The sequence below is a fragment of the Bombus huntii genome, chromosome 10 (assembly GCF_024542735.1).
Source record: "Bombus huntii isolate Logan2020A chromosome 10, iyBomHunt1.1, whole genome shotgun sequence".
Lineage (NCBI taxonomy): Eukaryota > Metazoa > Arthropoda > Insecta > Hymenoptera > Apidae > Bombus > Bombus huntii.
The window spans coordinates 2,176,510-2,202,064 of record NC_066247.1 but is presented as its reverse complement, the minus strand read 5'-3'; the positions used below and the strand labels follow the sequence as shown (position 1 = coordinate 2,202,064).

The 25,555-nt window shown below is 32.6% G+C and overlaps 7 protein-coding genes across 21 annotated transcripts; 4 read left to right on the top strand and 3 right to left on the bottom strand.

Annotated features, from left to right (window-relative positions):
* The first annotated feature begins 25 nt into the window (after window positions 1-25).
* Window positions 26-3,930, top strand: LOC126870721 (nuclease SbcCD subunit C-like). 3 transcript variants are annotated; one of them, XM_050628698.1, is made up of 5 exons: window positions 26-190; window positions 879-2,866; window positions 2,954-3,067; window positions 3,147-3,297; window positions 3,386-3,930. In XM_050628698.1, exons 2-5 carry the CDS (start codon window positions 905-907, stop codon window positions 3,583-3,585), a joined length of 2,427 nt encoding a protein of 808 aa, XP_050484655.1. In that variant the 5' UTR covers window positions 26-190; window positions 879-904; the 3' UTR covers window positions 3,586-3,930. The 3 variants fall into 3 exon arrangements, with proteins under 3 accessions (XP_050484655.1, XP_050484656.1, XP_050484653.1); XM_050628699.1 differs by lacking the exon at window positions 26-190 and adding an exon at window positions 209-781; XM_050628696.1 differs by lacking the exon at window positions 26-190 and adding an exon at window positions 209-790.
* A 2-nt stretch (window positions 3,931-3,932) lies between these two features.
* LOC126870758 (60S ribosomal protein L26) lies at window positions 3,933-5,276 on the bottom strand. Its single transcript, XM_050628794.1, has 4 exons — window positions 5,109-5,276; window positions 4,656-4,836; window positions 4,382-4,522; window positions 3,933-4,120 (listed from the first exon to the last, which is right to left on the bottom strand). Exons 2-4 carry the CDS (start codon window positions 4,821-4,823, stop codon window positions 3,983-3,985), a joined length of 447 nt encoding a protein of 148 aa, XP_050484751.1. The 5' UTR covers window positions 4,824-4,836; window positions 5,109-5,276; the 3' UTR covers window positions 3,933-3,982.
* Window positions 5,277-6,075: 799 nt separating this feature from the next.
* LOC126870747 (uncharacterized) lies at window positions 6,076-10,650 on the top strand. 4 transcript variants are annotated; one of them, XM_050628775.1, is made up of 5 exons: window positions 6,076-6,237; window positions 6,593-6,684; window positions 7,203-7,518; window positions 8,948-9,234; window positions 9,380-10,650. In XM_050628775.1, exons 3-5 carry the CDS (start codon window positions 7,436-7,438, stop codon window positions 9,970-9,972), a joined length of 963 nt encoding a protein of 320 aa, XP_050484732.1. In that variant the 5' UTR covers window positions 6,076-6,237; window positions 6,593-6,684; window positions 7,203-7,435; the 3' UTR covers window positions 9,973-10,650. The 4 variants fall into 4 exon arrangements, with proteins under 4 accessions (XP_050484732.1, XP_050484733.1, XP_050484731.1 ...); XM_050628776.1 differs by having other exon boundaries at window positions 6,593-6,688; XM_050628774.1 differs by lacking the exon at window positions 6,593-6,684.
* A 2,383-nt stretch (window positions 10,651-13,033) lies between these two features.
* Window positions 13,034-15,906, top strand: LOC126870754 (pupal cuticle protein C1B-like). 4 transcript variants are annotated; one of them, XR_007691423.1, is made up of 5 exons: window positions 13,584-13,717; window positions 13,788-14,151; window positions 15,072-15,363; window positions 15,699-15,764; window positions 15,844-15,906. XR_007691423.1 is itself a non-coding variant. In XM_050628788.1 (3 exons), the coding sequence occupies exons 1-3, from the start codon at window positions 13,170-13,172 to the stop codon at window positions 15,227-15,229; spliced, it is 531 nt and encodes a 176-aa protein (XP_050484745.1). In that variant the 5' UTR covers window positions 13,034-13,169; the 3' UTR covers window positions 15,230-15,403. The 4 variants fall into 4 exon arrangements, 2 of the variants coding, with proteins under 2 accessions (XP_050484745.1, XP_050484744.1); XR_007691422.1 differs by lacking the exon at window positions 15,844-15,906 and having other exon boundaries at window positions 15,699-15,835; XM_050628788.1 differs by lacking the exons at window positions 13,584-13,717; window positions 15,699-15,764; window positions 15,844-15,906 and adding an exon at window positions 13,034-13,178 and having other exon boundaries at window positions 15,072-15,403.
* Window positions 15,907-16,068: 162 nt separating this feature from the next.
* LOC126870761 (pupal cuticle protein C1B-like) lies at window positions 16,069-17,878 on the bottom strand. Its single transcript, XM_050628797.1, has 2 exons — window positions 16,821-17,878; window positions 16,069-16,461 (listed from the first exon to the last, which is right to left on the bottom strand). The coding sequence occupies exons 1-2, from the start codon at window positions 16,830-16,832 to the stop codon at window positions 16,084-16,086; spliced, it is 390 nt and encodes a 129-aa protein (XP_050484754.1). The 5' UTR covers window positions 16,833-17,878; the 3' UTR covers window positions 16,069-16,083.
* A 191-nt stretch (window positions 17,879-18,069) lies between these two features.
* LOC126870715 (Fanconi anemia group I protein) lies at window positions 18,070-24,331 on the top strand. Of its 7 annotated transcripts, none has more exons than XM_050628679.1 (22): window positions 18,070-18,294; window positions 18,388-18,671; window positions 18,759-18,926; window positions 19,015-19,229; window positions 19,316-19,512; window positions 19,589-19,725; window positions 19,794-20,014; window positions 20,097-20,437; window positions 20,529-20,661; window positions 20,739-21,046; window positions 21,117-21,314; window positions 21,745-21,902; window positions 22,019-22,180; window positions 22,246-22,397; window positions 22,471-22,676; window positions 22,742-22,909; window positions 22,986-23,166; window positions 23,236-23,452; window positions 23,534-23,606; window positions 23,705-23,848; window positions 23,929-24,027; window positions 24,118-24,331. In XM_050628679.1, the coding sequence occupies exons 1-22, from the start codon at window positions 18,211-18,213 to the stop codon at window positions 24,229-24,231; spliced, it is 3,960 nt and encodes a 1,319-aa protein (XP_050484636.1). In that variant the 5' UTR covers window positions 18,070-18,210; the 3' UTR covers window positions 24,232-24,331. The 7 variants fall into 7 exon arrangements, 6 of the variants coding, with proteins under 6 accessions (XP_050484636.1, XP_050484635.1, XP_050484637.1 ...); XM_050628678.1 differs by having other exon boundaries at window positions 22,016-22,180; XM_050628680.1 differs by having other exon boundaries at window positions 22,016-22,180; window positions 24,098-24,331.
* A 137-nt stretch (window positions 24,332-24,468) lies between these two features.
* LOC126870757 (U4/U6.U5 small nuclear ribonucleoprotein 27 kDa protein) lies at window positions 24,469-25,489 on the bottom strand. Its single transcript, XM_050628793.1, has 3 exons — window positions 25,018-25,489; window positions 24,792-24,949; window positions 24,469-24,716 (listed from the first exon to the last, which is right to left on the bottom strand). Exons 1-3 carry the CDS (start codon window positions 25,134-25,136, stop codon window positions 24,520-24,522), a joined length of 474 nt encoding a protein of 157 aa, XP_050484750.1. The 5' UTR covers window positions 25,137-25,489; the 3' UTR covers window positions 24,469-24,519.
* Between the last annotated feature and the right edge of the window lie 66 nt (window positions 25,490-25,555).

Sequence of the window (25,555 nt, the reverse complement as noted above, 5' to 3'; positions counted from 1 at the left end):
TACGTGAATGTATGTAATAGTAAAAAATTAACCGAGTACACGCGTACTAGACAAATTTTCAAATTCGATTTTCTCGAAAATGAGCCTTCAGAGGCTCAAAAAATTGTATTCTACATTCTCGACTTAATTTTGCATGTGGAATAACCTCTTATCGATTATCTACTTCTGTCTAGCCATGAATTAAGCAAATGTAGGTATACTTCGCAAATTTTTAAACTTGATTCGAAAAGAAATTTCTAACGCAATTTTACTTTTTATATTCGTTTTATTTTGAGCCATAGAATCTCCCTGGCCCCATTTGCACCATAAATTACGGAGTCACCTTGTATTTTTGAAAAACGTATATAAAATAAATTGTGATTGATGTCAGTTAAAAAATTTATTTCGCTAAATTTTAAATGTTTTATGAAAGCTCATATTAATTTTAATAATTATATTCTAAATTTGTCTACCTTTTTATTTAATTTTACGTTTGACTGGTGTGTAAACTGGTGTGATCACTTTTATTGCAACGATTGAAAATGTATTTTACGTATAGTTTTTGGAAGGCTAGAAAAGTGTTTTTAATCAAATATTATATGTAAAGGAATTGTATGAATTCATTTTAAAAAATGTTAAAAACGTAATATGGAGTTTTAAATTGTATGCATACATATGTATGTATGTTACATGTGTATAAAGTTTCCTAACCACTAAATTCTAATTCATTTCAATGGGTTGTACTTGCGTGCCAGCTTTATTTGTGAAGTGATACATTTTTTAGGCTACATTATTATAAAGTGTAATTCAAGTAATCATTTTTCTATACCTATTAATTTGAGATATCGATTATTTTTAAATGTAATTAATATTCTATAAAAAATATTCTAATGTTACAGATATTAGGTTAGTGAAAAGCTACACTATGGAATCTGATGAAATTACATGGAATATAGTACCAAATACAGTCGCAAACAGAATGATAGATTTCTCTTTGTTACATAAACTGGTACCATGTAGAAGATTACGTCGCAGAAATAAAGCTATGAATGCTGCAATTAAACAATATCAAAGCATAAAGACATATAGCCAATATATTAAAATGAAGACTTCAGTTCTTCGAAATGTGACAGATGACAGTGAAACAGATTGCAATGACACTTTCACTGAGGATGATTATAGTATTTTATACAAATCTAATGTATCATTATCAAATTATATAAAAGAAACGTTAGAAAAGAATAGAAGATATTCTTGTGAAATAGAATCTGTGACTAATGAAGATGATTTTATATCTAATGTAAAACCTAAAAAAACAGTCATAAAAAGACCTAAAAGTACATCACCTATAAATTTAGGATGGCGAAATGTTGTTAAGAGAAAATCTCAAAAAGCTCTTTCTTTGAAAAAAAGGATAGATGCAAATAAATTTACATGTGATAATGATGATACTAAAGAAGCTTTTTCTGTAATGACTGATAATGTTCAAAGTAATATACAAAGTAAGACAAACACACCTCATAAATATTTTATAGATTGTATTAAAGAGAATGTTTTAAATTTAGAAGATCAAGTGTCAGTGAAAGATGAAATAAATACTGCTACTGTTGAAGATGTATGTGACACAACTTCAGATTCAACTGAAATAACATGCAATGCAACTACAGTACAAAAAGTAACAAATAATAATGATAAATTAGAACAATCAGATCCTACAGTGAATAATATCAGTAAAGAATTCCAATCAGATAAAAATTATTGCTATAAAATGCTTGGAAGTCCTAACACAAAAGCACAGAAAAGGTTGTCATTTTCATTATATAATGTTAATGAAATTCGGGATACTAATTGTAAAAATATGTCTGTGGATCGAAATTGTCCTAATCAGGCAGAAAAAGACCTAAATATTACAGAAACATTTATGAACATGCCCTCGGTTATTGGTAACACACACCAACTAAAAGACTCGGGTATCGATGAAGATACAGAGGAAGAAAATTTAGAACATGGAGAAGAGCATTATAAGAAATTTAAAAATAGGACTCAAAAAGAAGAAAAAGAAGATACATTAAATACTTCTTCCATAGTAAACTCTTCTAAAAATAATTTAATAGACGATGATGATAACTTGAAATCTAATACTTCTAAAGATACAATATTACTTGCAAATGAAAATATAGATACAAATCAGGTAAAATGCAAACAAAAGATACAAACAGATAAACTGCAACCCAAAGTTACTCATACAGAAATTGTTAATAGAAGGTATAAAATAATGTGCGATATATCTGTGCTTAATGAAAATATTGAATCAGAAGAATTAAGCGTAAATGATTTTTGTGATGAAAAATCTGAGGTAAAGGAAATGAAGTTGATGATGAAAGACAGTACTTCTCCAATAACTGAAAAACGATATCAACAATTAAGGAGATTAAATTTAGTAGACAGTGACTCTAGTACCAGTGAGAATGATGATAGAAATTACAATGTTGAAAATATGAGAGACAAGCTATTCAAACGTTCCTCAGAATTTTCTGATGTATTAGGTAATGAAAATGATAACGTACATCCTAACCATGAAAATTCAATCCAACTTTATACAAAATTACAAAAAAATGAAGACTTTTCAGAACAGACTATCTATTGCTTGGATGATGAAGATAATATTTTGAAACAATGTTCAAACACCAATGAAGATTCATCTCTAGATACTAAACAACTATCATTTGCTGGTAATAAATCTGTTCAACATAAATCAGATTTAAGCTATGCAATAAGTCGTAATTTTGACAAAGAAAAGCATACGAAAGCATCAAGTGAAAAGGACTTAAAAATTGAAGATATGATGCAGTGTGGGAAAAAGGAATCAATATGTAGACCATACAATGTATAAATAAGAATTTTGTTTTTTCTATTTTCTCTTATATTACCTTTATATTTTGTTAATCTTTTCTTATCCTTCGCCCTCTTAAAGTTACAGGAATTTATAGAGAAGGAAAATTTATTGGTTGAAACAACAAAGCCTTCCTTTACACTCAAAGATGTAGAAGTAGATGATGAAGTCTTTATTATAGACATTCCATCTAAGGTATGATATATGTCATGATATAATTGCTCAATCCAATATGTAGTATATTATTGAAAAAATTATATTTTGTTGTATCTAGCTACTTGAAAATCAGTTACTGCAAAGTAAAATAGCTTTCACAGAAAAAACATTGAAACTTGGAAAACAAAAGTACAGAGTTGAATATAAAAATATAGATAATGTATCTTGCTTTCTTGGTACTAGAAAAAGAAAGAAACCTTACAAAATAGGTATGTAATGAGTAAATTGATAAATACTTAAATTAATGTTATTAAAAAAATATGCTTCTTTTATTAATTGGTTCTCTTCTCTTTTCAGTAAACATTAAACCAATAGCAAGAATCGTAGTACGAGAAAAAGTTACAAAAAACTCTCATGCAGAATTCTCAGATCAGTGTTCTAATCACAATATTGATTCTTCTGATGAAATCAAAGATGAGATAATCTCAAAAAAGAGACACTCCCAAACAGAGCAAGATCTATCACTCAAAAAAAGGTGTTTAAATATTGACGAATAAAATATTTTATATAAATAATGTACATGTAGAAAATTACGAGTTTCTGTAATTTTTAGATAAATTAAACAATTTATATGTTGAAGTAATATTTTAGAAAGGACAGAATTTATGTTGCGATATGCAGTTCATAGAATGTATAAATATCGGACAATAGCAATACATGATTGTCTTTATACGTATAAATGTAACAAGAATTTTATAAATATGTGCACTTTTATTTTTTTCCAAGCATTTACTTTTATACTTGTATTTTATGCTATAAATATAAATATGGTATTTAAATTCCAAAACACCTTTTAGTGTATGACTAAGAGTATTAAATGAGTAAAAGGAGTATTACACACAGATTCTAATATTAATGTTTTTATTTAACTTTATAAATGAAACTGACTTAAATTTATGAAGTTTCCATGGCTGCAGTTGAGTCTTCGGTATATTTTCCTTTATCCTTGCCTAATGCTGCAAGCCTACCTTTACTCCTCCTGTCAATAATCTTCTTACGATCCTTGTCCATCTTTAATTTTACAATCACTGTCTGTAAATCACAAAAGATATAAATTAGAAAACAGTAAATATTTTTTAACCAGAAAAAAAAGGTGAAGTTTTATAATATCAGTGCCAACTTTTCTGCAGTAAAAAAGCTAAACAAGTCAAATTCATAGACATAAAGGAGAACCCTTGTATATCAACGAAACCAACAAGCTTTGTGCTTTAATCTACGTGAATGGTTTAGTTCATCATTTATCAAAATTTAATAATACATATATACCAAAACACAATACAAAAAATAGCTTACCTTGGATGGGTCGATACCAACATATACATTAGCAGTGTTAGCTTTTTCACGTTGAATTCTTTCTATGTATATAACAAACTTTTTCCTGTACACTTGAACAACTTTTCCAACTTGTTGGCCTTTATAATGCCCACGAACAACCTTTAGGCAATAAATAAACAAAAATGTTTAATGAATGAGGTTTTATAAAAAAATTACTTATTTTTAATATGTTTTATCACATTTAATATAAACACTTTTCAATCTTCAAACGATTTATAAAATATTACCCTACCTGAACTTCATCATCTTTACGAATTGGCATAGAACGAACGTTATATTTTTGCCGAAGTTCTTTGGAAAGAGGAGCTGACATAAGTCTCCTCCGAACGTGAGAAGGTGCCGTGAAATGCCTCTTTCGGTTTTTTCGGCGCGAAGAAGAAACAAGTTTATTGAATTTCATTGTTGTTGGTTACCTGTGCATGCAAAATATAACTCTGTATTAATTATAATAAAGTACAATTATGATAGCTCGTAGTAAAATAATGTGGTATGTTGAATGTAAATAACAAACAGTTATAGGTTAGTTACTGTCACTATTTCAACTACAATTATTATTCGTTTTCAAAACCTAAAGATATTCATATTTATATATTAGAGAAAGAGTAACATGATTTTAATATAAAATTTCTGCCGAGATTATTTTTTTAAATACGATTGAAATCGATTTTGATTTCAATGAACTTACCGACAACAGCCCAACTCAGTAGCCCCAACCGGAAGAACGCTTGCTCGGCACGAAAGAAATACAAATTTATCTATATAATCTAGTGAAAATCTATCTCACTCCCAGTTCACACATAGTAACATTGTTGTAAATTCGTCTTAAAGTTTTAACATATTTATGGTTCTATAAGATATCAAATATTGTTGTGAACTGGTGTAGGCCTGTGGCTCCCTTTAGCGTGAATATCTTGTATGACAATAAGGTAAATTCTAGCACCGCGAATTTAACTGTACAGCAGCGTAGCTGAGGTAACGAACAAAAGTTATTTAATAAATTAATAAATTTGATCTATCAATAGACTAAATGTCAAAATTATTTATCAGTAACAACTATAATCACTTTCAAATTTCGTATCTATCTTTCATAAATATCTTTCGTTACCATGGAAAAGAATATTGCCAAGGCATAAATCACTCGCCCTCTGATATTGTGAACTCCAATCAAAATAATGTTTATTAGCGTTAGTTAATGAAAATTTGTCCTATTGGATAACAAATTAATCGTAGAATCGTTGAATCGTTAGGACTGTCATGTTGAGCTTAGCATCTAAGTAAATTTCATTAAAAATCAAATCCTGTTATAGCAGTCAATCTTTTAGAAATACTCAGTTTTAAATATAATTAGTTTTAAACATAAAATATGCAAGTTAATCTTTGTTGTTATGTATTTCTTCATTTAAACATCAAATTAGTTTTGGAATTGTTTGAAGTTGTAACGCGAGCAGAGTGCTTCAGCACTCCACGGGCTTCGATCATATATATGCAATAAATTAAATTTGAATATGTAATAAAAAGAATCAATACGATTTTCCGTTAGTGTTTTCAATAACAACGTCAACGTTGTTTCTCTTCATTTTCCTTAGCTCCTTTTGTTAGTCTAGTTATTTTCCATTTGTCCAGGAATGGGAATTTTCCATTAGATAAAGTAGTTGGTACTTCGACACAACAGAGCTTAATATATTATATGATTTTCGGTCATAGCAAATGGTGATTAGCTGTTCGTCGGTCACGATATTCCGAAGCTCTGTAAAAATATTGCCGTTATGGGGTTATTAAATGTGCAAAAACATCTAGAATATCATAAAAATCGAGTAAGTAATCGATCAATATACATATTGCTATTTTGTTGAATGAAGCGTGTCCGTTTATACTCGTATTTCAATTTTGTGAATGATATACTCCAATGAATAAGTATGAGAAACGTAATATAGTAGAGACTATAAAAATAATTATCTTTTTCATATTTATCAAATTATGTAAATTTTTGTCGTTATAAATTTTATTCTTTCTCTTTTTTTATTTCTTGGTATTATTTTGATTACTTTTTTGTGTTTACATTTTTTGCCATTGCTTTCGAAATACCCTGGTTATCTGTCTTAGCAGATAATACAAAACAAAATGATTTGCCTTTTATAAAGAAATACTTTAATGTCGATGTCATTATAGACGTTGTAATTTATAACAAAAATATACTCTTGAGGGGAACGGGGGAGGAAGAAAGAAAGAAAGAGACAGAGACAGAGAAAGAATACAAAAACGTATGTATGTAGAATATACTACTAGTTAATTACAAAAATAAATACAAGTCCAACAAAAACAAAGATAAAAGAGTATATAAATAGGAAACCATTAGTGAACTGATATTTTTACAAACATACCTTTGGAATAATCAAAGTTATGTTTAGAGGGATCGAATATTATAAATAATGAGTCATTTTATCTCCCTTCTGATTTCTAAAGAATCTGAAAGTATAAAATTGCGTAAAATGCACATACATAAGATAAAGAAATATGTAAAATATACAAAGTATATATAGTGCTTTTTATAATATTTGATACATAAAACAATTTTTTACTAAGATGCTATTGTTTGAATCATGTTCTTAAAAATATGAATTTGCAACAAAATGAGCGGTATAATCATGAAATATAATGTGTTTTTTCTTCTTTCAATGCATTTAAGTAGCATATATCTAGAATGGAAAAATGTTTAATAAAATCAAATTTAATCATGCATAATCAAACGCGCCCATCCATCATTTTATTCATTTTCTAGGTCAGTAAAACAACGTGCAGATCAATCCTTTAGGAGAAGTTGTTTTTTACTTAAAATTGTTAAAAGATTACAACTTTGAACTGTCGGATATCTTTTGAATCCAATGTTTCAAGGTGTGATCTATTAAAAGAAAAAAAGAAAAAAGAAAGATATAGGCAAACTTAAACGGAACCAAATCTTATTTTTTATTGGATTCAATTCGAAAGAAAGGGAAAGTTTGGCAAATTATAAAAATGGGCTCCACGAGACAAGAAGATAGATTACTCGGCGTTGGAATATCTTTGCCACAGTGGATCAAAGGCCGAACTGACAATAGGTTCGTTTCTTTTCGAATCCTTTGTAGAATTGAAGTGTTGTAAGGTTGTTAAACTTCGACTTGTACTGAGTTGCAGGCTTGTGATGCCTTAACGTAGCATTGTTCTTTGCTGAATGTAGAAGAAATTTAAACCAATTGCAATGGTAAGAGGCAATTTTTTAGATTGCTGGCAGGGCATCTCTGTGAATCTGTAAATACTGAATACAAGTAGATTTAGCATTAACCCTCTTAATATGACTATCAAATGTATTTGTTATGCGAAAATCGTGCTGCCAAGCCGGCGGTTGGATTTTATCTACTTTCACATAAAACTAAGTCTATGATTTATGATTATAATGGATGTGTATCTTGATGAATCTAATATTTGAAGAACAATGTAGCTATTCTTATAAGAATGCATATATATATTTGACTGTTATCATGTGTCTGTCGGAATGTTCTTTCATCAGAAAACACATGCATTATGACTATAGCCTAGTGTATAAAATAGAAAAACAATATCAATCTTGATTAAAAACAAATTTAGATCTTACAAATATGCTTAGCTCTCAAACGATGTTACAAACAAAAAATTGTTACATTGTAAAAAAATAAGTGCATGCCATAAACAAATTTTTCACTCGGAATAATTATTATTATTTTTTAATTAAAATCGTCTAAATTATTCTGTGCTGTATTTTCAAAGTTAAGTCACTTTTACTAATCGTAATTGACAGAAATGATTCGGTCAGGTGAACTGACTTTTCCTTTTACTAAGTTTTACAGAAGAGTTGATCTCAAAATTAATCACTGAATATATCATAAACATTCACATAGAACAAGAGATTTGCATTGTTTAAGTCTTGGATGTTCACTTCATACATTTAATAAACGATAAGAAATATTTATACATGAAATTTGGCTAATGCGTGATACAACACGAATAAGCAGTTAATCGCATGGGCATTGTGCCCGCTATTCTTAGACTCAAGACACTCCTCGCAATAGTGCGACCTCGTATAGCTTACTGTGTGCGGTGCATAACGTTTGTTATACTCTTTTCTTATTCTCTCTTGTAGATCTATGTCGATTTACATTAAAACATCGGATTAAATAACGATTGTTTGTTCACGCATGTTATGAATAGTATCGAATTCAACAAAATACTTATGTCAGGCATTGAATTATTCGTTGAATTAGTTGACGGGTTAGCATTCTGAGAAACGCATCGCTATAGGACTTAGAAATTTATAGACGAACTGTTGGTAGTAAAGAGAACAATATATCAATGGTAAGAAGATATCTAAAGCTGAAAGAATCTTCTAACAAAAGACCATCAGTCGAAGAGCCTTTATTTATCGAGTAGCATACCCTTGTTTGCTTCATTAACCTTACTTTCTTTCTTTGCAACGTGTAATTACCAACTTCTCGTCTTTTTTCTTTTATGCAGATGTAATTTCGATGACATTACGTTTAGTCCACCATCTCATGACGACAGCTTCTTTTACATACGATATCCGAAGACACAAAATCGATCATCGGTTTCGCAAGAATATCGGCCGATTGACGAAGTTTTTGAGGAACAAAATATTACTTCATCAACAAATAATGTGAAAGTACAGGATACGCAACAACAACAGTTTACCGAGGAGAAGAAAAAATATCAGGAAATTGATTTCAGCAAGCATCCCTTACCTTGTCAACCGTTTATACCATCAACTTTAACAGCGAATAAAGGTAATTTACAATTGACTGTTGCATGCGTTCTTTGTGCAGTTAGTAATTACGAATTTTCTTTTAATTATTACGACTGAAACAACGAATAACAAGTAAAATTTCTTTCTTACTCTTTGTGATTCAATGTTTCTGATTTTGCTCCCAGAAAAAGGAATTAAATCAAGTCCGAAGGTATTACTGGCCGATAATACGAAGATTACAAAATCACAGGGGGTAGATGATGGATTTCACGGCAAGCCAGCACTTTGTGGGAAGTCAATTGTTCTTGTAGCTAACCAGATGATGTCTAACAAACTTCACGAGACTGTTTCGGCCGAGCAGGCCGCCAGTCAACCCAGACGAGGAAGCAAATCTTTACCAGCCACTCCAGTCGCTTCGCCATCAGGCAGTCCAAGCGGTTCGCCTAAGGCTCGTCGTCGTGTTTCTTCGAACCGATACTTTGCAGGAGCATCCCTTCATGATTGCGGGAAATATCAGGGAGGTTGGATCTTGGCAAGCATCTTCGGACAATCTAGGGAACTCGTTACTAGCAAGATCGAAGAAGAGGACGAAGCAAACATCGAAGTCGCAACTGCTCCGCTTAGATCGCTTGCTCGGAAGAAATCCATTTCGTCGCAAAATCTTACATATGTAGGAAGCGATGAGAAATCAGAAAAATCAGCTGCTTACCCAAATGCATTTCGAGCAAAACCATCGCAATTAAGAGAAATGAATTTCTGGTCCCCAACATCGATGTAAACCAATGTAGTAAATTGTTATTCGTTTACATCTTAAGCTTAGTTAATTAATAGCAATTAATTCGGAAAGAAGGATTTTTTTTAGAAGGAAAGCACGATAGAAATATATACATATTATTGTCACTTTCTGAGTTTTTTAAAATCAACGAATGAACGCATTGATAAAACGAAAAATAAACAAAGGAGAGCAGCTTTTTGCTCGTTATTTTTCGTGTATTCTTAACAATGTGCTTATTATAGTTAGTACAATTATTTAATAACGTATTTGTGCTTATTCTTTCTTTTTTCTATTTTTTCGGCTTTTAATTAATGCTGTTAAACAAAGATGTTCTTTCCTTAATAGTCTTTCTTTAATAGTGGAACCCTATCATAATGGTGATGACATAGATCAGGAATACAAAAGGAAATACTTGTGTATCGAACACTATGGTTTTCTTATAAAGCTTCGAGGAGCGGGGGGAGGTACTTATATTCCGTGAAAACGAAACAAAAAATATTTTTAGATCTATCGCTTGACAAACTTAACTAATAAACCAAGATATCCCATCTTTAATTTTTAGAGAAGAAAGAAAAGTGAAGTAGGGGAAAATGTTATGTCATATGCATACGTTTATATATTATTTTTTATATTTATAGAATGCAAGTGATCTTGGAAAAAATAAAATTACTTGAACCTTGACCATTGTTCGAAAAGCCTGTGTTAAAAAAAATAGATAAAATGAAATATGTAAAAATATATACAAATTACAGTGCGCGAAGTCTGTGGATGTTTTGAAAATAATGATTATCGTGCAGTATCTAGTGAATAATTTATCGCTAGTAATATAATATTTTTCGATCGCGATAACATAATTGTTAAGAAACATACTGAAACACTGAAGTGGAGATACTTTTGTTACGCATTCGAGAACACGAGGTCTATTCGAATATGAAAATTATAATATCAATTAACTCGTTACGATAATGTAAAAAATGGTGGAATTATTAATTAATGATCTCGGCATATTATTCCCGACATTCCTGCAGTTTGAGATGGAGAATTGTTAGGTAACTCTATCCATATGTACGATCTATGTAATCGATATGACAAATGGAGACACTATTGGTGTTAATGATATATCACGGGAATCATCTCATATGCTGTTGCAGTACAATCAGCCAACAAATTGTTAGTATGTGTTATTAACAAGAATATGTTCTACTGTATTTTACAGAGAAACATTAAATAAATAAAACCTATTGTATCGATGATGTTTTCACTTCTTCGACGCGATCGAATCTGTTAAAACCAGTATATTCAAAATATTTTCTCTAATTAAATATGCTTTTATGTAGGTATCATTATCCTTATATTTCACGGTATAAGATATAATTTATAACTATTTGTCAGAGTTACAAAACAATACAACGATTTCGTTATTCCTTTTATTAGAAATTGTGACTATCATGTTGAACGCGGGAGATACATATAAATCATTAATGGCTAAAGATTTAGATTAGAAAACGAACAAGTCATTTTGCTACGTCATCTTACCAAATTATAATACACTCCTTCGCCTCCGGCGTGCTTATGAAATCTCGAAGTTCTTGGCCATGCTTGTTCTGTTACAATTTGCCAATGTCAATTGCGTAACAACTGCAACCGGCAGTGGTCGTCTGATCGCGTTCCCTCTCACTTTGTACTTGTTTATTCATTCCGTCGCGTCGCCTTCTACCCCTTCTACTCTCCACGCCCTCGTTTCCCATTTTTGTTATTTTTGATCTTGCGAAGCTACTTACATTCACGTTTTCGCTGAATTTTTTCCAAATTACTTGGAATCAAATATGACTTTATTAACGGATTCAAGATAAGGTAATTTAATTGAAATAGACAAAATACTCACATCTTTATACATACAGCAGGGTATGTTAGAACGAAATAATTGATTCTTGAATCTCATTCATTGTAGCATCAATTCTTTCTACTATACATTGAAATGCACACAGATGTTACAAAAAGTATTGACACATTATTTCCCAATAAAGTGCCTTTGGCCGGGTTCTTCGTTTCATTTTCATAGTATAAAATTTTTGTAATCATACAAAAGTGCATATGTACTACTAAATAATACGAAATTAAAATTTGAAAAGGGAAACAAATAACTAATTTCCTACTCTATTTCGCAACAAAAAAGAATCTTCGACAAAATTAACGTTTAAGGGCGTGAAAGTAGACGATTCGTCCTTTGAAACGAGCCCCAGTAGAGTATTATACGATTCTTATTGACAAAGTTACAGTGGTTCGAATATCGACAAGTTTTCGATCAAAATTTAAAGATCTTTCAATTTCTTGGCGTAGTGTATACGTATATATTCGAGGATCGTAGCAGGGTTGACTTGGACGTCTTTGAAATTTGGAAAGAACGACGAATGAATAGCATTAAAGTCAGTTTGAATTTTCTAACAGTGATATTGTATATACGATCCTGAATGTAACCTAACCCCAATCAATAGATTGAGACACGAACCGCTAATCATCAACCATAAAGATTACAACAATCTTTTCAATAGTTCGCTATTATCCATGTATATCCTGCGCGATATTTGTCAAACGTACGATTCTTTATACAATGGATAAGCTTGTAATTCTATAGTATACCTGGATACCAAGACATATCGGTTGCAATTTGAGATAGACTCACATTGAGTAATTGCGCAGGGTATCTGTTTGTTTTTTACTTTTCAATCGGTGTATATTTACATATCGGTGTTTTGTTATAACACACATTTAACGACACACGCTAACGAAATTATGCGCATTCTCTAACGCGTTTAATTAGTATTTTTCATTCCACCTTCCCCATTTCTTTGTCTCACTGGTAGTTTGGTTATCGATTTCGTTTCGTGCTAGTCGAATAGCAAAAATCTTCTTTAGAAAGATCACAGTGCAATCTGCTACTTGAGTTTTACGATATCAAATTTTCTCTAGCCATATGTATGTGTTGCAATGCCGGTTCGTTGCAAACCTTCTATGCAATACGCTGGTCTTTGGTCGACGGACACTTGATACCAAGTTTTTGGTGAAAAAATATTTCAAGTTAACTATCTGGACAGGATTACAAGAGGTTACGTATAAATAGGCTGACAAATCCACTAGATGCATTCAATTCGTTTGTCGTTTCCAGTCGGTGAAGAAAGCAGCTCCTACCTATCATCATCATGTTTAGAGTAAGTAAAAGACTCATATACGCCGACATACGCGATGGTCCACGAATTAATTGCCACAATTTTCGATCTGGTTCTGATAATTTAGCAAAAAATTTGTCTGACAGAATTTACTGATACAATAAACTTTTCGCAAAAGTGCGCTTCAGAAATTCGCTTAAAAAAAAAAGTTTAAGTAATATCATATATTTTTAAATCTTAAACTACAAGAAGTTTTCTTTGTAAGAGACGGAACTGTCGAGACAAACGATATCTGGATATCTTTCAATCTCTTACCATACCAAGCAACGTTTCTAACGTTACGAAGAGTCTGAAAAAGCCCGCCGTTTAACTACGAAACCGAATAAAGAAACGATGTTGGCATGACGGTGCAGCACTGAAACGATTCATCGTCTTTTTACCCTGTATAAGATACTTAACTTCATTGCGCCATTCCGATTCTGGAATCTTCTTACATCTAAACAAAATTTTAAGTAAAGCGACAAATCGGAGAACAAAGTCGTCGAGCAAGAAGGAAAAGCGCAATGAAAATGAAACAGAAAGTGACGCATTGTTAGCTGTAGCGAGAAAGAAGGGAAAAAGAGAAAGGGAAAATTAACCTTTGTTTTTCAGTTCTTGGTGATTTGTGGTTGCTTGCTGGCGGTTGGACAAGCTGGCGTGATCGGCGGTGGTTTGCTCGCAACCGCGCCCGCAGCGGTCGCGGTGCAGCCAGCGGCAGCAGCGGCTCTTCCTCTGTCCACTGCAGCAGCCCTTCCCCTGCCCACAGCCGCCCTCGCTGTACCAACTATCGCAACATCGACCTCTAACGTGATACGGGGTATCGGTAACTTAGGTGCCATATCGGCCTACGCGAAGAGCGTAGATACGCCGTTCAGTAGCGTCAGGAAAGCGGACGTGCGCGTTAACAATCCTGGAATCGTGACGGCGACCGCTGTGCCCGCCCCGGTAGTTGCGGTCGCAAATACCGCTCTTGCAGGTACCTGATTAATGGGTGCCAATTTACAATTAAATTGTAACTCTCTAACATCCACAACTTAGTTGAACTTAACCTATACGTTAGATCGCTACATATATTACATACATCGATGGCGCGTCACTGTACAGCGACGCTACCTTATACGTATCACACACGCGCACCTTTACACGACCTTTTCTAACCGCAATGTACTTAACGATTAGAATATAGTGGAATATCAGACGGCGGTCGACTCGACGATGTCGCGAGGAAATCGGGCGCTTGGCATTCGCTTGCCGGCACGCTTCCTTTATGCCTTAGAATCGATATTTTATTAGTCCGCTTTTCTCGTGTTCATTTTCCTTTTTATCGTTTCAGTTGTTGCCATAATTCCTTTCACATCTTCTTTTTACTGTTTTCTTTTTTTTTCCCCCAGTTTCCACTTCCTTTTTTATCTTTCGTTTTCTCTTATTATACATATATCGACTTGAGTAACGAGTTCATTCGTCTCTTACGAAGAACATAGAAGTACGTGCACCTGAATTTTTTACGAAAGATAGTATATTTACGGAGAAATGGGACAAACAAATGATTGCTTGATCGGATACGTAGATTATATAGGAATATAGCAACGTGTCTATGCACTCTTGTAAGAAACAAACGAATGAACTTTATTTTATTACTCAAGCTGATACGTACTATTAATATACTAAGCATACCACGCTTCGTCGTACGATATAGTGAAGTAATATCGTTCCGCGTGTATTTCGTGCGGTCAATTATTTAACGAATAAGCGTATAAGTAAAAGCTCAAGTTGAAAACGAACAGTGGCATACCATTGTTCGCTAACGAGGCGAACGCTAGTATGCCGATCGCTTGAACGATTCTTTCACTTTTGATTCGATTGTAAAATTACGATTGTTTCGTGCGATGATTTCAGCTCCAGTGGCTACAGCAGCTGTCGCCGCTCCTGCGCTTCTCGCACCTGGACTGACCACCGCAATCGGAGCTGCACCCGCTCTCACCGCTGGTTTAACTCCTCTGGGGCTTAACGGGCTTGGAGCTTTGCAGGGATTAGGAGCCGTCAAGGTTCTTTAAGGTCCACACGCTCGAACCACTACGAAGCGGCGGAGGACTCGACTAAAACCACGACCGATTATGAAACGCGTTCAAACATTCGTGTCGATGGCGAATCGTTTTTACTACCTAAACGATCAACTTTGTCACAGAATGTAATAATCGAATATTCAATAAATCAATCGTAACTCTATACGAAGCTCGGAGAGCAAATTCGTACTCTTGTTCGCTCGTTCTCATCGTTCCAATCGAGCGGAGAAGCTCGTAACTCACAGGAACGTTTTACGTTGAATTTTATGATTTCTGAAATCGTTTTAGTCAAGACTATCGAGTATTTTACGGCCAAGATGATATCAAAATGATACGATTATATTTAAATTAACTTCTATTCCCTAGAAATACATAGTGCGTTCATACGTATACATATTGTATGAATTCTGAGATGTACCTCTCTCTGTCTCACTCGTTCTTTTTCAATATTCATTTTCAGGCCTAACGTATTCGCGAATCCAAGTCAGATAATAGCGATTACTTCGTGATAGACCTGTGCCAAGTGGTAATCATCTATCTGAACATTGTTGTGTGATTGCGATAGATTCTTCGATTTACGTACTATGCGTAATCTCGTTCAATAGAAGATACAGCGAACATCTGGCAAGATATAACAGAATCAACGCTGGCCGAGAATACCTAACAAAAATGAAATTAACGACGAAGGGGGAAGGAAAATATAAGGCGCAATTTGTTACGTTTCAATACATATCGTATTTAATAAATAGAAAGTAAAAGACATTTTTAGTACAAACATAGTGCGATGAAAGTTATTCCAAATGATTGTCAGAGCAACGGTCCAAGAAACTCAGAAGGAGACACGATTACCAAGAGTAAGAGACACCGATAGGGCTGCTGTAGGCCATGTGCGAAACAGCTACCGCTGGAGAATAAGCGACGCCAAGGAGTGGGCTCACGGGTGCTGCCAAGGGTGCTGCCAAAGGTGCGTGGGCTGCGGCGTATGCCACTGGAGCAGTGTGAGCATAGATGGCCGGGTTGGTTACGCGAATGTCGGATCTGCTAGTGCTCGAGAATGGGGTGGCAACTGTCTTCGATTGGGTCGCAATTTGTGCCAGATTTCCCGAGCTGCGAAGGATATTGTCCGATGTGGACGTTAAAGCCGCAGGGGTCAGAGTATATTGTCCAGCTGGTGCCAAGATACCGGCGTTGCTCATGGCAAGAATGCAAGCGAGTACTATGATCTGAAAAAGAAAGGAACAAAATTAGCTCAACCGAAACAACTTCTTTCCCACAGCTATCATCTTCCTTTGTTTCAAGTATATTACACGTGTATTTCAAAAATTTCTGCGACTCCCAAAATTATTCAATCCTGTGTTAGAACAAGATCAGAACAAAGAGGCAGACGAAAGAGAAGTTCAAGACCTGAGAATGCAAAATTACAAAAATAATTAATGAATAGTTTAGTTTGTAAACTTGCAAATGGTTTCCACTGGTTTGAGTCGAGTCACATTTGAAATACACGTGAGATATGTTTCAAGTATAGCGCAGAGCCGTATGATACAATTTCGATGTTCGTAACAAGTTATTCTGCATCGCTTACCTTCGAGAACATTGTGAGTCTGAAAGAGAACCTTCGTCGATTCGCTAACAATGTACGAAAGCAAGTGCGTGCTGATCCTTTGGTATCCGAAATCTTATATAGTCCGGTTCGGGTAGGTGAATGAGATACGCGAAATCAGGTGGGGTACAAGGGCGTGTTTCGAACGAGCACCGAAAATGACTTTCGCCATAGGAACATGCGTAATCGTTTGTATACTTTTCTCTGCCACGCCCGAATCTCCTTTTTCTCTTTTTCACTCTTTCAATAATATATCGTTAACTTATCCCCCTCCGACCTTGGACTAAAAATCCAAAACCTTCGACTGGTTGTCGTCAGAGAAAAAAATGACCGCGATCCATTTATTCTATCATTTTATCCTCTTGCCAAACCTCTGCTTGAAATCTGAAATACCGATGTAAATGATAGCGTACCATTCGAACAGTCATTGTTCTCGCTTTCGAAAAATGTACTTATCGTTTACCTCAGAAAAAATCCTTTCTATTTTTTTACATAAAACTACATGATTACAAAATACGCCTCGTCTCTGTATGTTTCAGACAAAGTATATTTTTATAGAAGATATATTTATAGAAAATAATTTCGATGAAAATCCTGTTTATTTGATAAGGGGCAATTGCAACGCTGTTTACAAATCAAATTAAATATTTTATACAGCTTCTACTTCCCAAATCATGTATATTACAATTTTCAACCTGTTACATTTCATACATAAATTTCTATGAAATTGTTAAACTTCTAATGTCTATTTGGAATGTTCATAACGAAATTGGACTAGTAGTTGAGTAGTAGTTTGTGTTTTTGGCTGATAGGCTCCATATCGGGCAAGTCGCGATTTTGTATTATCGTTACTAGTGAGTAAAATTAATCTGTATTAGAGTTGCGAAACAGTCAAAATTCCACGTTTTAAGCTACAGTGGCGAATGAATGTTAATTTCACGCGTTGAATTAGAGCCGTTATAATTCCTAATACTCCTCTCTGCTAACATTAAACATGTAATCTTTTTCCATTTTAAACAAATATACAATAGCAGTTAATACTAATTGTCAGAAACGCTACGAATATTTCAAACTAACATGTACAATAGATTAATTATCGAGTGAAAGACATTTCCCGCCTTTTTTTTTCTTCAAATATCAAATATCAGAGATATGCATCTCTGAAGTTACGGCCTCTATACGAAGCTTTGTCGAACTTGTGAATGATATGATACTTGCGCACATGTGTTTGTATTCTACACGATTTGAAATCTTACATTCTTGATAGATTGAAGTCAATCGGTAACGAAGAAATTGAAAATTCCGTGAATTATATTAAATTTATTCCGAATAAGAAAGGTAAAAGCAACAAATAGATCTAAAATATCGAAATATGAGTCAACGGTTTGAAAAATTGAGAGAACGTGGAAATAAATCGGAAATATGCGCATTTGTTCAAGAATCGAGCGTGGAACAGGTAATCATAAATATTCCATTTCAACCATAACTTATGACTTTATAACTGACGTATATGGTGGTAACATTTAAGATTAAAATGTAATTTCATTAGCTTACGCGATTAATACATAGCAGTATTTGTAAATCGAATGGAATAAATACATTAGATAACCTTCTGCAAGCATTTTCCAATTCTGAAGCCTGTCAAACTAAGCGACGAAAAGTGATTGAATCTACGTTAAAAAATTTGGAGGAAACTAACATATCTCTAGGGCAGGCAAATGCGATCGTTAGCCGAATAATTTCTGACTTGCCAAACTATTCAAAGCAACATCTTGTCAAACTTGTTGACTTCTGTCTTACAAATATTCGCAATAATGATAATGAGCTATGCAGGTATAGCAATTTGTTTTTGCTCCCATTTTCTTCTCTTCTTTTTCTTTCTGCATGAAAGTTTTTCAAACCATTTTCTTCCTTTTTCAGTTGGAAGGATTTATTACCTGCATTACTGGAGGCACTGGAAAATGAAAAATATATTGTTCATGCAGATGCTGAAGTTTCTGGCACTGAATATAAATCGCTAATTATTAAAGCCATATGTAATTATCATTGGAACGTCAATCTCTTACCATCTTTGGCAAAAATGTTTGGGTAACTGACTTTTTGTGTCTATATGATTGAATCTTACATATATGAAATTTTAGAGATAAAAGAGTTATTTAATTTTACCCATATAAAGGGATATGGTACTAGATAAAACAGATCGTAATGAGGTTTTGAGGACGTTATGTTCTTCTCTTCCAAATCTCCCTCTAGATCAAGTACCCTCGTTCACATATCAGACGTTAAAATTATGTCCAAATCAAGATAATAGAAAGCTTTTAAATGCCTTGTCCAAATACTTTGAGCTATGTTATTCAAAAACAACAAACAGTAATAGTCTTGAAAATATTGGTATGTAAAATATGTAACTAACATCTGTGTATATTCATTGCATAAGTTTCTAATTGCCATTTTTGTTTTTATATGGATATTTATAGATATAATAAATTTAAAAGAGGTACAAGACATTGAGAGCACTGTTTTGTATCATGTGTACCAAGCTGCTCAGTTAAATCATGAAAACATGAAAGATTTTATCCGTTTCCTTAAACATGTGTCTCATGCCCCAGAGTACGTGCTACAACCCTTTATGCTCTCTGTACTGATGTCAGTTTCTACAATATATGAAGATCAGGTAGTAAACATTTTTAGTATGAAATCAAAAATTTGTATTTTTACTTTATTATTCTGACGTAAAATATTCTTAACAGATATTTGAGATATTAAGACTGGCTGTGGTTAATAGTAGCTTAGAAAAAGAAAAACGACAAAACAGTGCATGGATGAGACAACTTTTACCTACACCTTGTAATATAATTGGGATTATTCGACAAGTCATTGATAGCAGGTCAATTCAATTAATATTTCTTTTTTCACATATACGCTTTATTTTACTGTCTAATTTTAATTTTGCAGCAATAAAGATCGTCATTTAGTACTAAGGGGACTTACAAATTTAGCTTTTACGTTAATGAATGCTGATCAAAAATCCAAAAATAATGCAACAGCTATGTGGCGTATTGGATCCGAAATAATACGAGAAATAATTAAGAAACGTCACGAGACAGTTCCTATTGTGTTACAAGAGTTGATTAATAAAATAGTAGCAGGTGGTATGCCGACAACACACTACACAGGTAAAAGGGCAATAATATTATCAGAGAATTGCACCAAATGTGACTCTATTCTTTAATCCTACTTAAAACAAATGTTTTCTAGACTGTTTAAAGTATATGTGCCGCGAATTGTCAATAATTGTTTTGGATCATCAAGTCTGGATTATAACTATCCTCGAACGATTGTTATTTTTACACCCTACAGTTGCTAATCAAGTTTTATATGCTATTTTGCCATTAGCGCGTGTTTCACCAAATATACGAGAAAACCTTTTATTGACTTTGAGAAAAGCTCTTTACAGGAAAGGTGCATTAAAACGACAAACAGCTGTGACAGGGTATCTTGAAATGTTAAAATATACAAATGTGCATTCTCAACTTAGCTTTAGACTTAGTCAATTTAATGATTCAATGAGCACTAGTTCTAGATCAACATTAACTCAGGTATACATAAAGATCATAAATAAAAATGGAAAGAAACTATTTCCACTTATCATTATGAAAAAAATTCTACAATTTTTATCACTGAATCTAGGTAACTTTGGAGTATAATTCGCAACGAGGAAAATCGGTGACAGACTGCGATAAAACTTTATATTATGAAATATCGGATATATTAAAAAAGACTTTTACTTATGAGTATGAAACCAGATTACACCTGTACGAAGGTATGGAAGATTTGTTTGAATGACCAACAATTTGTTGTTTGATATTGCCATTTTCTTAATCTCCATTACGTTTTTAGGCCTGTATGGTACTGTGACCAAAAATCCCGAAATAACAGAAATTCTAGTAGACATGCTCCTTTCACATTTGAATCTATATCTTCATACAGATGATAGTGCCTTGCCACCTGTAAAATTGGAATTGTGTACAGATGTCCATGGAGTGGAAATAGTATTACAAGAACCTATTGCTCAATTGATATTTACATTACAAAAGATATATATTAATACAGTTGTAAAAAATTCACGTACTCTTGAAAAATTACACGATATTTTGAAATTACTGTGCAGGAAAATGGCAATTACAGAATTGGAGCATTTAAATTTGGTAATTAAAATTTAAACGCCAATATAGAAAGTTGATATGTCAATGTAAAAATAAACCTCAATAATTTTAGGAACATGGAACTGACTTACTTCATGGAGACTTTCCAAAGTCAGAGATCAAATTAAAGAATCTTGGTATGGTCATTGGGATATATGAGGCTTTAATGGCGTTTCAAATTGGAGAATGGTCGAAGGGGAATGAGGAAAGCTCTCATGATACTAACAATTTGTTCAAAGGATATACACGTTTGATAGACTTCATTAAAAAGGTAGAATAATTTTTCTTTATATAATATAGTTTATTTTAGCTTCATGGCCATAAGAGGAAGTCAGTTTACAACAAAATTATTCTCCTTATTGTCTTGTACTCTCACTTTACACACACAACCTTATGCTACCCTTATTTTACTATCCCTTATCTACTGTCTACCATGTAACCCTTAACTACTATGTATGTCTATTATCTGTTGCATAAATCTTTACCTCCTTAGCTAGATATTCCCCTCTCTTTGCTCTTTCGTTTTTCTTGTTTTTCAATTTCCTTATCCAGTCTACACCCTTATTGTTTCCTTTCTTACTGGTTATCTCTCCTATACTAATCCCCTACTCTTTTACCGCATGCTCTTGATTTCTGTATTTGGATTTTATTTACTTAGCTATTGTATTAAAAATCATGACATTCGCTATGAATTTTTCTAGCAATCCACAAAAACGAAAAAAAGTGATGGTAATAAATCTAAAAAGGACAAAGATCCCAATAATACAACTAAAAAGTCGGCTAAATCGAATAATATCAAAATACCAAATACTATTATGGATTTGGATGTAATTCGTCAAAGTTTACCGCTCTTATTTTCGTAAGTACCATGATGATTGAAATGAGTGTTGCAATTACTAAACCATTCTGAATGTTTCCATAGTTTTAAATTGCTTATTTTTATCTTAAAAATGAATTGTAATTCATAAATAGAAGGTCTTCTACTCAAAATGATGTTGCACTTAGAAGAGACCACAGCTTTTGTTGCTATATTTTACAAACATGTGAACAACTCTTGCAACACACAAAATCATTTATACAGGATACCTCTCAATTGCAAAATCATAACTATATAAATACATATATTGATGTTGGAAGGTAAGTTCTGAACTGGGATAATAATGCCAATAAAAGCATAATAATAATAATGAAATCATTTTTAGATTGCTTTATAAATATTTTGTACAAAATCTGGATGATGCACTTATAAATGATGAACAAGTAACTATATTGGCTTTACAATGTTTCAAGGAAATTTCTTGCTGTATATGTACATTACTCTCATCTGAATTACCAAAATTTCTCAATTCAATTTGTATGTATTTATCTAACTACGTTTACTACGTTATTTCGACAATTTAGATCACAATTTTATTTATTGTTTCAAGTTGAAGTACAATCCAAGAAGGAATCAAAATCTACAAATATCAATTCTCAATTACAAGAAATTATTTTTTCATTGAAGTCGTATCTCAAGAAGTTTCTTACAGAAGAAACGCACAATGATGACAGGGAGAAAGTATCACTTCTGTTATTACAAACAATAGAACAATTTACATATAAGATTAACTTTGAAGATTACAATTCTGAAGAGGTTAGTATATCTTTCATGAAAATTATCTTCTTTGTTTATATAAATCTCTCTTTTCACTAAAAAAGATGCTCGAATGTATAAAAGAAATTATTCAAGTAGAAGATATTCGAAGCCCAATTGTTTCTACAATCATACAATTCTTCTTGAACTTGGAAGAACATAGTCAAGTATGTGGAGATACATTGAATGAAATTTGTGTGGAATTATGTGAAAAAGCTGGAAACATTGATAACGTAAGCAATAATTTTTGTTACATAATATCCAAAACTTTTATGTCTTAAATTGATTGTTATTCTTACCTAAATGTAGGTAGCAATTGAATTAGTAGCAAATGGTTCATATAAAAGTATACGTGAAGATACTATACTACAAGTTTATAATGTTTTGAGTGGTCACATTAAACAAAAATTGGATAGTGCTTCGTGGTTATTGTTGCGATTAAAGGCAGAAGACACTATAGCTAGAGCACCTGGAACAATTGATGAAACTTGTAAATATAAATTTTAAATTCCAAATCAAAATTTTATAATATTCACAAAAAATGATATTGTCTTAACAGGGAGTAACAATTTAAGAGATAAAGAACGAAATCTATGTAGACAATTATCTTATGTTGCTCAAGCACTTCAAACATTAGCTAATACATTGATCAAACCAGGTCCATCCACTGACTTTACCTTCAAAAATTTGCAATACTTGTATCATTTACTTGGTAATCTTACAAAATACTTTTATGCTAAATCGAATGATCAGAATGCAGCGTTTCAAGCAGTCAAGTATGTGCTGCATGTACATATATCACTTTGTAACTAATGATTTATACGTTTACCGAAATTGACAAATCTCACTGGTTACAGATTCATTCAGGTGGTACAAATAGCTGGAAAATCATTAAAATCTGCTTTCTATAATTTGGTAACATATGTAGAGGTATGTCGAATTCGAATTTTTCGTACATTATAAATAAAAATCAATGTCATCAGTATCATTATTCATTATTTTATTTTATTACAAAATATCTTCTGAAGGAAAATCAAAATAAATTAAAATCAAAATCCGATTCATACGCACAAAGGAATAAAATTTTAAAAGAAACCAAAGTAATACCTCGTGTAGTATATGAAATCGAGCAATTTAACAAAGAAATATTACTACTTGGCAAAAGAACGGGCGTAAGTATAAAACACAAGTATTAAATATTTTATTCTTCGTTCCTCTTTATATTCACAATTTTTAACTCGCATAAATCTAGATACCGCTAGAAAATTACTTGAAACGAAGTATAACGAGAGATTTTAGAATTAAAAATCCACAACTGATAGAGGGACTTGAGGCAATGGATGTCAGTTTAGTAAGTAAAAGAAAAGATATTGCATTATACATTATTTTTCACAAGATTGTCTGTACTGTAATAATTCTAGAATATGTCTAAACTTTATAGCTCAATACACAAGCTCCAGAAAACCCTGAGAGTGAAACATCGAATATGAATGATTGTGACAGCAATAGTGATGATGATACATCTCAAAGCAAACGACTCAGGGTGGATGATTGAAACATTATTAATATTTAATACTGTCTTATTATAAAAAAGCTTGTATTTTAAATATTTTTATATAAAAATTGTTTAATAAATTTTAAAATGAAAAATTTTACGGATCTATCTTTGTCAACTTATATCACTTGTTTTGTCTACTTATATTTTCATTTGTATAAACTATTTTTTGTACTATTTATATGTCTTATTATTCTGATTAGATTTATGAAAACAATAGAACTTGCACAGGTTAAGGAATCTCTATCAATGGTAAAGAATTTTATGGAATCATCACATTTATAATTTTTATGCTACAAAATCCAATGGTCTATTGAATCCTCCTTTTCTGTTCATGTATTGTCTATACTTTCGTTTAAGAATAACATGTACGGCTCCTACATCATTCCCTTCAACTTTTTTGCCTTTAGTAGTGTCAAAACCACAAAAGCCCATTATTCTCATCATTTCTTGTTCCTCTGGTGTTTTTCCTTGAAGATCAGCCTCTGCAAGATATTCATTTAAAACAGTCAGTTATTTTATAATTTATATCGGGCTTTACTAATATTAGATTTACATACCTGTAATCACAGGACGTTCTGTTGTGGGTTTTAATTTGGGTTTAGGTCTGTCCCTTTCTCTTGATCTAGATCTGCTATACGAACGTCTATGTCTGTCCCGTTCACGATCACGATCTCTTTCTCTATCCCTCGACTTTACTCGATCTCGTTCAACGGACCTAGGATTATTTGAAATTCATGCAATCTTTATATCATTTAAGTCTAATAGAAAAATATAGGAAAATACCTTCTTCTTCTTTCACGAGAACGTCTTCTTCTTCGATCTCTATCTCGTTCGCGTTCTCGATCACGATCTCGAGACCGATCTCTTCTTCTTCCTGGTGAAGGTGTACGACTACGTCCCATACTTCGTATTACTTAATTATTTATAATTAACTTAATAATAACGTGATAAAGGCTGTCGAATGGACATATTCATATATGCACGAACGTTCTTATATCGAATATATAATTGATAGAATGAAGAGGTTATGTTTACATAAATTGAATCATATTAGGTTATGTCTAACACAGTTGTAGTATTATGCTACATAACTATATAATATCTATATTTAGTATGCTCATATCATTCACAGAATAATAGTAGATAAGATCTTCAGTTATAATATAGCAATAGTATCTTGTGGTGTAAATGATCTCTTAGTATGTACAGCAAAAAACAGTGTTATGCTTCGTGATGTACTTTATAGCTGACGACTTATCGACATTTATTGTCACGTTTGTATTCGTACATAATATAGTTAATCCATAATATTAATATAATT